This window comes from Hordeum vulgare, chromosome 6H, assembly GCF_904849725.1.
Source record: "Hordeum vulgare subsp. vulgare chromosome 6H, MorexV3_pseudomolecules_assembly, whole genome shotgun sequence".
Classification (NCBI taxonomy): Eukaryota; Viridiplantae; Streptophyta; class Magnoliopsida; order Poales; family Poaceae; genus Hordeum; species Hordeum vulgare.
The window spans coordinates 547246680-547259717 of record NC_058523.1 but is presented as its reverse complement, the minus strand read 5'-3'; the positions used below and the strand labels follow the sequence as shown (position 1 = coordinate 547259717).

General features: G+C 43.4%; 1 protein-coding gene across 1 annotated transcript; it reads left to right on the top strand.

Moving 5' to 3' along the window:
- Positions 1 to 6450: 6450 nt before the first annotated feature.
- Positions 6451 to 8774, top strand: LOC123405837 (laccase-19-like). The gene is made up of 4 exons (XM_045099376.1): positions 6451 to 6561; positions 6656 to 6807; positions 6941 to 7308; positions 7424 to 8774. The coding sequence occupies exons 1-4, from the start codon at positions 6451 to 6453 to the stop codon at positions 8602 to 8604; spliced, it is 1812 nt and encodes a 603-aa protein (XP_044955311.1). The 3' UTR covers positions 8605 to 8774.
- The last annotated feature ends 4264 nt before the right edge of the window (positions 8775 to 13038 follow it).

Sequence of the window (13038 nt, the reverse complement as noted above, 5' to 3'; positions counted from 1 at the left end):
TCTTCACTTCTAGATGTCGAGAGTTGTTCTTGACCTACTAGTACGCCCAGTGGTACAAGCGACGATGCTCGTACTGCAGACCGTCTTCTCCTTGGTTGCCTCCAAAGCATGTCCTTTTCTTTCTTCTTGAACCCTACATAATATTTTCTAAGGTAGTTTTCTCCTACAAAACATGATCTCCTTGATCCGTTTCATTAAGCCACAAAGGTGAAATGATGAGTGCCTCCCATTAAGCTCCAGTTTTAAGGTTGCTTAGCTCAACCTTCTTAACTTACCTTTGCATACGGACTCCTAGCAAACGATTTTTCTAACACATACCCCATTTACCCTCTTGGAAGGTAGAACATACTCCCTCCGTCCTAAAATTCTTGTCTTGTGTTTGTCTAAAAATAGATATATCTAGATACTAAAACGTGACTAGATACATTTATATCTAACAAATTTAAGACAAGAATTTTGGGACGGAGGGAGTACTTCTTTGTCTCTCCGCTTTTTCAAAAAATACCTTATGATTTCTTCATTCTAAACCCTAATTCCAGCTTAATTCCTCCGTGTCCTGATATTCATCACATGTGTGGCATATTAAACATCCATCCATACATCGTGTGTGGCGTACACAGAAGGCAGCCCACATGGATTTTGTGTGGGCGAACAATAGAAATGTCCACACGTGTTCGCACTTATTCTTGAATTTATTTCGGGATTTCCGACGATAAGATGATATGCCGGCTCAGTCTCTCGGAGGTGCTCATAGGGGTAGGGTGTGCATGTGTGCGTTCATAGGGATGAGTATATACGCGTGTATATGAGCGCTTGCATTTATACTGTATTCAAAAAAAAAACTGTGACAATCTTTACCACATTTATTATTTTGTCATACTGAAGCTAGACCCACTTGTTAGGACGACATGTTAATTGAACTAGTGGCAGGGGCGCGCCTTTGGCGCGCCTCTTGAGCGTACATGTGCGTACTTATCTAGTTGTTATACTTGTGAACGTGTTTGTATAAGTAAAAGATATTAGCAAATATATATAAGTCAAAGCTGCTGAACAAAAGTGCTTCGAAATACACTGTGCGAGGTGGTTCTTGTACATCTTGCATTGGTTGCAGCCGCACATGATGGCAAAGGAAGAAACCCTAGTGTAATTTGGTCAAGTGTGTTGACGGATGGGCAGGTTGGGATATTTAGCAGTGGGTGCGTGCTTTACTTCTAGAATCAATAGCTTGAGCGGGGCGGGGACGGCGTCGGGGGCCGGCGTCGAGCGGGGCGGGGACGCGGGCGGGCGGCGTCCGGGGCGGGGCGGGGCGGGCGGCCGGGGCGGGGCACGGAGGGGCGGCGGACGGCTGGCCGGGGCGGGCGCGAAGGGGCGGCGGGGCAGCGGGTGAGCGGCATCGATGCAGAGGGGCGGGGCGCGGAGATGAAACTTCCCTCCCTTGGAAATGGTCACATCTAAAATCATCTTGATGATCAGCTATGTATGTTAATCTACTTTCTTCCACACACGCAAAGCTATCAACCTGAGACTGGGCCGATAATCTCCCACAACAAAGAAAAGGGTTGAACTGATCTTTTTTGTAATGACAAAAGTAGCAGTAATACTCTGCCATCGATACATGAGTTCTACCCTCACAAACTTGGGAGTCATTTGTGATATCTATTGATCATGTTATGTCTATTTCCCTGTGTGGTATACCCAGCTGAAAACCTCTACGACCATAAGGAAACAATAAAGGATATTGGAGCGACATGAATGCAGGATGTAGCGCAGAGACATGGTGCAAACCCTTTTCAAGACTATCAACAATAATATCACGTCGATAATTTTCGCTACTAAAATCACCAACAATTAACCCGGCAAACTCATCACAGGTGGGTAGGCTAAACTGAACAGAGTCTTTTTTTTTCTGCGCCAACTATTCTTATACCGATTCTTTCATCACCCTGATTTGCAAGACGGTCTCTAGCTAATCTAAATGTTTTCACAAGAGGGTTAAATCCATCAAGCATTTTCATTAGACCATCAGTTATTGCTCTATCAATACCACTCTCTTGTTCACCATCTTGCGACAACACGGCATTAATTCTGTTGCTAACCTCATTAGGTGTGTCATGAATGTATAGTTCAGCAAATTTTGGAGTAGCACCTCTATTTGGCAAAAGTGATCCAATACGGTGATAAACCTGACCATGAATTTTAAACACATATGGACCACCACCCCCATTTATGTGTCTGTCGATATCGGCTCCCATGGAAGTAAAGGCAAAGAGAGAATTATATTGTCTGATTCTATCCAAGAAGTGTTTGGACCGCGAGTCACCATTAAATCTAAGTAGCTCTGACAGGAAAGCTGGTGGTTCTCTAAATGGTGGAAATTTGATCTTACCACCCTTGCAGCACAAGCTGTATAGGACACGACACTCACTTATGTTTGATTCTTTTTTGCACCTCTCACGGTACCAAAACACGACACCACAGAATTGGCATCGATACTCAGGCGCACCATGATATGATCTCTTCCTATGGGTGGCTGTAGAGACGATTTGTTAGAGGCGCATACACAATATTTACCATGTTCCAGGCTGTAAGCGTTCGTGTACCTTTTAAGAATTATGTGTACTGCATACAGAATAGGGAGCGTGTTACTGATGTAGTCGAGTACAGATATCCTTGAAACGAATAAAAAAATTAGACGAACGCATTTAATTCTGTTCAAGGTTTTACAAAGCCAACAAAATGGCAACACACCTGCACAAACCCATCTACGCATCCTTCTCTTTTTCATTCGCTGCTGGCGCCTAAGGGCAGTGTAAGCAGCCGAAACGACTGGGAAATAGCCCTCACCTACGGGACACGCAACATGAATAGCGACCCTTATGAAAGGCCGACGAAAGAAGGATATGTCTAAGCGCAACACACGCACCTGTAAATGCGGTGTTATCAGGACCAGTTGAGGAAGAACGGTCGGCACTGAACGCATCTAAATGAAGCAAAAGGAAATGCGTTGGCGTTCTTCAGACATGTTTGAAGTGCAAACGACTGAATAACAAAAGCAGAGTAGCACATGAAACAAACACGAACCCTGAAACAACGCGATTCGTGCTGAGACCCTGCTGCGCCGCCGAGCGAGAGAACGTTCATGTGCAGCAGCACGATCCGCTGCAGGATCAGTTGAGCTCATATCGTGCGCATGATCATTTGAGCTCATATCGTGTGCACCTACTAATAATACTAAAGATATTTAATTGTCGGATCCAGTAACAATATGAACAGCATCAGGATCATCATGTAAAAAAGCATGAAAATAAACTCTGATGGAATTGTGCATAGGCGTACCTGGATCAGAAACACGAGGTAACCGGAAAACCCAATCACCGACGAGCAGGTAGAACAAATGAACCAGCAGGATGCCTGATGAAGAAAGCAGTAGCCTTAAATGTAGGTAACACATGGTGAACAGACAAATATTCTGGCGACGCATAAACACAAACAAGTGGTGCTGAAGTTTCATCGCCTATATGCAACATCTACAAAGGAAGATTCATACGACATAATGAACCGCCTCAAGAATGCTCTGCCACCGGACACCAATTGGCTTACACGATGACAGTTAACTTCAAAACTTAACTAATTTACCCTTCAAGAAAAAGAACTAGTACAGGAAGGACTGAAAACAGTCTTAATAGAAGGTGTATTTATGTATTGTTTGAGCAAATAGTTCAGCAAAATTTGATAGAAGCAGACTCAGAACTTCGTTTCCTGGTAATAAGCACAGGCAACAAACTAAAACCACCTTCAAGGTTAAATTAGACCTAAGCAAGTAACTAAGACCCACATCTTCGTTTAAAGGAATTGTTGATTGATATACTACTGAAAGGATGTAGGTAACACATGCTGAACAGAAAAAGATTCTGGCGACGCATAAACACAAACAGGTGGTGAGCAGGAATGGATGAACACAAAAATGTAGCCAAATCAAATAGAAAAAACAATGGTATTACAGCGGAATAAGGTGAGAAGAATAACACCTCAATGGCGGACGAAGACGAGTTTCGATGGAACAAAGACGATGACCACGCACAGGGTTAGCAAACAGGGATGATCCAGCCGCTCACTTCCCCATGATCTGCAAGACAGGAAACATATATGAGAATGAAGCAAAAGATGAAGGATCTGCACGCAGTAAAGAATAGAGAGAAGGAGCTTAAGACTAATCACCTCCATGAGAAGAGGCAAGGAGCATCAGGGATAATGGCAGAAGAACAACAAAGGGGGAGGCAGTTTGCGTATATAAAGGAGAACCGCAATACCGTCTGTGAACATTGACGAGCCGTCTTGCTGTCACCCTGCACGAGCGAACTGACGAGGCAGCAGTAAAAGGAGGAGAGGGCCGCGTCCTCGTGAACTGACGAGGGAGCAGTAAAAGGAGGAGAGAGTTGCGTCCCCCGGAACTGACAAGGCAGCAGTAAAAGGAGGAGAGAGTCGTATCCCCATGAACTGACGAGGCAGCAGTAAAAGGAGGAGAGAGCCTGGTCATTTCAGCCTGGAAAGTACATGCAATCTCACCAGCCGCACACACCCTACTGCAGTAACAGCCAAATCGTACGACCTGCTCTAATTTGGCGCACTATGTTTGAGCAATGTAGCACTCCCTGTACACGACCTGTTGAGTTTTGGTATAAATGACATAAAAATCATGGTGGCACATGTTAGATGTGAATGAATAAATAGGTTCCAAATTAGCAAGAATCTGTGTTAGATTTAACAAGAATATAAATTCTCTAATATCCTGTTGTTTTGAGCATCACCCATTTTTAAGATTAGATTCAAATGGTTTCATGTTTTGCATTTGGTAATGTATAAAGAAGCTATACAAGTAGGTGTCCTTGTAAGTGAGAAGGATGTACACACAGAATAAGTAATCAGTTTAGATTTTTGTTAGAGACGGCATGAACAAGCAGGAATCCTTTTCCCATCTCACCTCGATCCACATCCGACTTTGCATCTTTTTCCCATCTCACCTCAGGTTGTCTATGATGGATCTTCTCATACCTGCCGACTGCCCCTCCATGAGTTAAGCACAAGGTGGGTCATTGGCTTTCCCGTAGGGAGAAGAGGGAAGGGGCAGAGGACCGGTTGCGGAGGAGGAAGAACGTGCGGCGGTGACCACATGCTCCGTCTGGTTGTCCTCCCGTCGATGGCGGAAGCAGTGCCGTGGGGCATGCCAGATCTAAGCCTCATGGCTGCATTGGGTTCGTATCAGTTCCTCCACCTGGGACGAGGAGGTCGTCCATGATGGGGAGAGCTTCAGGGAGGAGGGGAGGGGAGGGTGGGGCGCGAGCTATGGGGGAGGGCGCTGGTGGTGGTGGTGGCAGCGGCTATGGGGAGGGCGGCGGCGCGGGGCGAGCTACGGAGGAAGTGCGAGGGGAGAGAGACGACTGCGAGATTTCCTTTCTTCGTGGGGAAGGAAGGGAACTTTTTTTATCCAGGATAGGTACTGTATTATTTAGGGATGGCAGATTCTTTCCCTTTCTCTCGTTTTTTTTTGCCTCGGCACAGAAAAAACTGGGACGTGGCTATCGCCAGCAAGCGCCCAGACCACCGCTCTTGGAGAGTGTAATGGGAGGCATAGTACGACCACATAAAATTGTGTCGAAATCCTTCAAAATTCACCAAATACAATCCCAGCTAGTTGCACGACACGGCTCAATTTAGGCCTGAATTACCGCCTAGTCAGCTACCACATCATGCTGACATATTAGTTTGCATTCCTAGCTGGGAAAAGTAATAATTAAATAGAGCACACGTTGAACTCAATGGGAATTATGACCAAAACAAGACGATACAGTCATGCCCCTATATGCTTTTGTGTGCATAAAATATGACGTTCTTAAATCGACCCGTATTTCCCATGACCAAAAAGTTGAAAATGTACCAAATCAAAGAAATGGAGCCGTAGCAAAACAAGACTTGGTGGTTGTAGATGTCGTGGTAAACGCATGTAGTAAAAAATCTAAACTAAGAGACCTTCAAGGTAATTGGCTGGCTGCTGCTGGTTTGGTTTTTGCTGGCTGCTGCTGCTCCTTCGTCAACATATAGTCTCTGCCTGCGTGTGCATAACGTAGACATCGTTGAGTAATTAAATTAGCCACTGAGAATCCGCAGAGTTTATTGCATCAGAATTACGCGAGTTGAGAACTGAAAATCCTGGCTAGCAATCAAGTTAATTTGGTGGGCAGCCAAGTCAGAGCTAGCTAGCTGACTATATTAACTGTTTGATTAAGATTTGGACCGGGCCTGTAAAAAAAAATCATCTAGAATCTACCTGCCAGCGCCAGGTGTAGTATATATATAACCTTGTGGTAGGGTTACTGCAATAAGCATTAAGCAACAACTACTACTCTTGATAGCTAGAGAAGGTGGTGGAACAAGCGGCAGAAAGCAGGCAACATGTTTAAGATCAAGCTCCCCATGGCAGCAGGCCTCGTCGTCTTCTTCTTCGCCGTTGTCCTCTCTGCGGCTGCTGGCGGCGATGCGGCTGTTGTCGAGCACACGTTCGTTGTGAGTGTGTTATTGAATTACCATTTCAATCTTCCTAGCTTCCACGTTATAACTTATCCATAATGCTCATTGCTCAATCAACTATTGGGTCCAGGTAAGCCAGGTGCGTATGCGGCATCTGTGCAACGACACGCTGGTGACGGTGGTGAACGGGCAGTTCCCCGGCCCGGCGGTAGAGGCCACGGAAGGGGACACCGTCGTCGTCCACCTCGTCAACCAGTCACCCTACGGAATAACAATCCACTGGTACGTACGTGCGTACCATGTACATGCATGCATGATGCACGAAGAACAACATTCTTCTTCTTGCTTGCTTGCTTGCTTGATGAGCTTGGGTTGGTCCTCTAGCTAAGGCGTGGATATATATATGCAATGGCAGGCATGGCGTGAAGCAGCGGCTGACGTGCTGGGCGGACGGGGCCGGGATGATAACGCAGTGCCCGATCCAGCCCAACACGACCTTCACCTACCGGTTCGAGGTGAGCGGGCAGGAGGGCACCCTGTGGTGGCACTCCCACGTCTCCGCCCTCCGGGCCACCCTACACGGCATCATCCTCATCCGCCCCAGGTCCGGCTCCTCCTACCCGTTTCCCAAGCCCGACGTGGAGGTCCCGGTCATCATCGGCGAGTGGTGGCAGAGGGACCTCGTCAAGGTGGACAACAACTTCTCCATCGGGGGCTCCTTCGACGATAACCCCGCCGCCGCCGCCATCAACGGAAAGCTCGGGGACCTCTACAACTGCTCCGGTAATCAAACTCTTTAATTGTTCTTCCTCTCTGATCGATGATTGTCGTGTCAAGACTTGCAAAACGTACTGCATGAGTTACTCATGACCTTGTGCGTGCTCGATTATTTTCATAGGGGTGGCGGAAGACAACTTCGTGCTCGACGTGGAACCCGGCAAGACGTACATGCTGCGGCTGGTGAACGCGGCGCTCTTCTCGGAGTATTACTTCAAGGTCGCCGGGCACAAGCTCACGGTGGTCGGCGCCGATGCCAACTACGCGAGGCCCTTCACCACGGACGTCATCGCGGTCGCGGCTGGCGAGACCATCGACGTGCTCATGCTGGCCGACGCCCCACCCTGCCGGTACTACATGGCTGCGCTGGCCAACCAGCCGCCGGTGCCTGACCCGCAGATCCCGGTGTTCGTCACCAGAGGGGTGGTGCAGTACAAGAACATCTCTAGTAGTGATGCGCAAAACTGCAGCAGAGATGAACCGCCTCTCATGCCTGCGATGCCTGACCAGCACGACACGATCACGACCTTCTACTTCCATGGCAACCTCACCGGCCTGCAGCCTGGTAGCAACCCGCTGCTACCTCAGGTCCGGGAGCGCGTGGACGAGCGTCTCTTCCTCACGCTGGGCAAGGGCTCCATGTGCACGCACAACAAAACGTCCTGCAAGAGAGGAGGAAGCTCCGAGTCCTTCGAGGTGGCCTACATCAACAACGTCTCCTTCCACCTCCCGGAGACCACCGCGGTGCTCCAGGCGCGATACCACCGCGGCGGCAAGCTGAACGGCATGAACGGCGGAGTGCCGGTGCAGGAGCTGCCCAGCAGGCCGCCGAGGGCCTTCAACTTCACCGACACGGCGCTGATACCGGTCGTGCCCGGCGGCAGGATGGAGGAGCTCGAGCCCACGCGCAAGGCCACCATGACGCGCCGGTTCGCGTACAACGCCACCGTGGAGGTGGTGTTCCAGAGCACCGCCACCATGCAGAGCGACTCCAACCCCATGCACCTCCACGGCCACGACTTCTTCGTGCTGGCGCAGGGCCACGGCAACCACGACGCCGCCAGGGACGTCAGGAGCTACAACCTCGTGGACCCGCCCATGAAGAACACCGTGCAGGTGCCCAGGCTTGGCTGGGCAGCCATCCGCTTCGTCGCCGACAACCCCGGGGCATGGTTCCTGCACTGCCATTTCGAGTTCCACATGGCCATGGGCATGGCCGCTGTCTTCGAGGTGGACAACGGGCCCACGCTCGAGACCACCCTCCCACCCCCACCCTCCGATCTGCCAAAGTGCACCACATAAGATGCGATCCCTATCATATCACATATCATGCACTGGACTACCAAATAGCGTCACATTTTTATTATGTAGTACTATCTATTGAAAAAAAAATTGGCATGAAATAATGTAGTAGATGATTCTTTCCCGCCTTTTAGCGGAGTATTGTATTTTAGTATTTAATTGCTTATCTATATCTATCTTTATACCTTACTAATAAAGCAATTAGTGCTTCTGTCGTCCGTTATTAACATTGTCTTGAAAGTTGATGAAAATTACCCACCAATGCCATTAATAAATGGAAAACGATTTGATTTTTTTCTTAAATCGCTACCGCTAGCTTCTGGTTCATCAAACTTTATGCCATTACACTACACAATGGCACTAGCCAGCATGTTGGCTACGCCGTATGTATCCCGTATAGGAGACCTGGGTTCGACCCCAGGTATTTCCCCCTTTTCTCAAGCCTCAAATATTTTATAGAGTAAAACATTTTTTAAAATATTCATATCTTTCAAACCTCAAATATTTTATAGAGTAAAACATTTTTAAAAATATTCATATCTTTCAAACCTTTAACATGTTATTTTTTTCACAAAGGCCATCTGCAAAATTGTCGTTTCTCAAACCTCAAATATTTTATAGATTAGAACATTTTTAAAAATATTCATATCTTTCAAACCTTTAACATGTTATTTTTCACAAAGGCCATCTGCAAAATTGTCGCTTAATTATCACCTTAACCCATTGTCAATATCACCTATATATGATAAAAAATATTCATGATTTTAAATATGTTCATGATTTTTAGAAAATGTTATGATTTCTAAATTGTTCATGATTTCACGAAATCATTCATATCTTTCAAACCTCAAATATTTTATAGAGTAAAACATTTTTAAAAATATCCATATCTTTCAAACCTCAAATATTTTATAGAGTAAAACATTTTTAAAAATATTCATATCTTTCAAACCTTTAACATGTTATTTTTTTCACAAAGGCCATCTGCAAAATTGTCGTTTCTCAAACCTCAAATATTTTATAGATTAAAACATTTTTAAAAATATTCATATCTTTCAAACCTTTAACATGTTATTTTTCACAAAGGCCATCTGCAAAATTGTCGCTTAATTATCACCTTAACCCATTGTCAATATCACCTATATATGATAAAAAATATTCATGACTTTTAAATATGTTCATGATTTTTAGAAAATGTTATGATTTCTAAATTGTTCATGATTTCACGAAATTATTCATATCTTTCAAACCTTTAACATGTTATTTTTTCACAAAGGCCATCTCGCAAAATTATCGCTTAATTATCACCTTAACCCACTGTCAATATCACCTATAAATGATAAAAAAATATATTCATGATTTTTAGAAAATGTTATGATTTCTAAATTGCTCATGATTTCATGAAATTAAGAGCGATAGTATATCTCAGTGATGCAGTAAAATAGGGTCATCCCCATTGGAAATTATGAAAAATCCGTTGCAACGCACTGGCCTTTTGCTAGTATCTATCTATACCACTAATAAAAAAATATGTATTCTTAGTCCTTCATGCTATTTTATAGAAAATCCCCCCTTATATTTTTAACATTAAACTTGCAATACATATCAAATGTTTTTTTAAATACTCATAACCAAATTTAACATATTATATATGAATTTTGACTAGAAAAATATGTAGAATCTGAATATGTTGTTGTTTTACCTGTTAAGCATTAAAAAATTACTATTTAAGATGAAATCTTAATCTATAATGCTCTTTCATATCGGTATGGATTCGGAGTATTGATGAATGTCACATCAAAATCAGAAATGAAGACGAAATTGAAGATCACTTGCCCGTTTCTTTGTATGTGTTAAATCTACATTGAAACTGTGTTTAAATAGAAGATCTATGAAATCATAAACTGTGTTTTTGTAGGCTAAGATCATCTTTGTTTAGGCCGTAGCTACAAATACTCACATCATAGACCATTTTTATAAATTAAAAATGTGTCATATTCTTTTTTTCCGTAGCAACGCACGGACATCTCGCGAGAATGCACACCACCAACTGATATAAAAAAACAATTGTTATCCACCACAAGCGGCAACGTGGATCATGAGAAAAGGGATTCTCCCCAGGTCCCGTGCATGTAGGAGCCCTTAATATGTTGGAGATTCCTAACCATGCAATGATGTATCTCTATTATTAAAAGAGATCTGTTGTTGTCGTGATGATTCGACCTCCTCACCTCCTGCCATTACTGTCGCTAGCACTTTCGCTAGATAAAATACTATCTAATAATATACTATTGGAATGGATGGAGTACTATCTAATAATATACGATTGGAATTCTTTTTTGGCACGAAATAATGTAGTAGACGATTCTTTCCCGCCCTTTAGCAGAGTATTGTATTTTAGCATTGACATTGCTTATAGTATATTTATATCAAGAAGATAACCAATTACACCGGACATCTCGCGAGAATGCACACCACCAATTGATATATAAAAAACATTGTTATCCACGCCAAGCAGCAACATGGTCCCGTGCATGTAGGAGCCCTCGATATGTTGGAGATTCATAACCATGCAATGATGTACTCCCTCTGTTTCTAAATATAATTTCTTCTATAGATTTCATTAGGAATTACATATAAATGTATATAAACATATTTTAAAATGTAAATTTATTTATTTTGTTTCGTATGTAGTCTCTTAATTAAATATTTTAAAAGACTTATATTTAGGAGTATTGACTATAGTATTGCTATGCTCTTTTTGTATCATTCATTCTAGCACATCACCTCGTCCGACATCTTCTCACGTGTCTTGCCATCTTTTGCCTCCAACGTTACCTCTCCTTGCATTTGAATAGTAGGGTTTTTTTTCTCTCACACCTATTGGTCTCTCCCATCAAATAGTACATACATGGCGATTTTTTTGGAGAGTGGTATATTTTGAACCATGAATCTGATTGGTGATATTTTTATATATATGAATAGTTCACATCAGGAACTTTAAAATAAGACCAATATTAACGAAAGTGCCTTTCTGCTTCCGAGCTCATTTCAGATCGGATGAACAGTAAAATCGAAAAAAAAATCGAAAAATGTTCAAAAAATTCTGAAATTTTTTTGATACCAACTTTTACAAAAGTTCTAAGTGCATGCAAAAATTTGGCATGAACTAACATTTCTACAACGCGTGGAAAATAAACAAAATAGACGCTCTGAAAATGCGCATTTTCAGAGCATCCATTTTGTTTATTTTGCCACGCCTTGTAGAAATGTTAGTTCATGCCAAAACATTTCATGCACTTAGAACTTTTGTCAAAGTTGGTCCCAAAAAAATTTCAGAATTTTTTGAACATTTTTTGATGTTTTTCCGATTTTACTGTTCACCCGAGCTCAAATGAGCTCGGGAGCAGATACTCCATGTCCCAATATTAAACACATTTCTAGTAGTTATATTCCGAAAACAATCTGGCAGGTCTTTTCTTGGCTATATGCTTTTTTGCCAGGCCTATGCGAAATATATACTGTTGGCTTAGCTGCAGTTTGTTGGTCCATTTGGTTGGCTCGGAAACGGGCTACCTTTGAGAAGAAATTGATCAAAACTCCTTTTGAAATTGCCTTCACAACGAGTGCATTTATTGATTACTGGGCAGGTATGCAGAAACCGGCGATAGCAGAGAATGTCAAGAAGGGAGCTCAGCTGCTAAAGAAGAGCGCAACTCAAATGTTGCGGCTGTGTGAACCGCCGAGGGCAGAAGCAAGCGAGCAGGCTGAGGATGAAGAAATCTGGGATGAATGATGAATGCAAATAGGGAGATGTTCGGTTCACTTTTGCTGATTTGCGGTGATGGTGGCCTGTTGTCCATGGTGGTGCTCGAGGCTTTATGTTCTATTTGGCGTAAACTTTTTCAATTTGTTTTTGTGCTCTTTTGGTGAGCCTGGTCTGGTGGTAGCTGTTGTAGGGTGTCTGGCAGTGGTACTGATACTTGTGATCCTTGTTGTGTAGTTTAGGGTGATATCAAGTTTTCGCCCCGCAGTTCATGTTCCTGACGACAGGCTTGAACGGCAGGTTTCCTGATATTGCTCTGAGCTCGCTTTTTTTCCCTTTCCCTCTCTTTCTGGTCCTGCTCTCATAAACATTGTATTTCCGTTATGAAAGTAATGGAAAGGGAAGAAAGCCTGGTTCAAAAAAAATGTTTCACTAAACTAAAAAAACATATGTTCACAATTAATACGAGATTGAAATGTGAAATATGAATGCAACTAGTATATATAATGTGACAATGAACTATGAAATTGAAATTTTTGAGACCACATTTATTTCAATTTGAAGATCAATTTCTATACCACATCCATTTCAATTAATTTGATTTCGAAAATATGAAACTGAAATGCAACTATAATACATAATATCTGACTGAAATATGAAATTTTCGG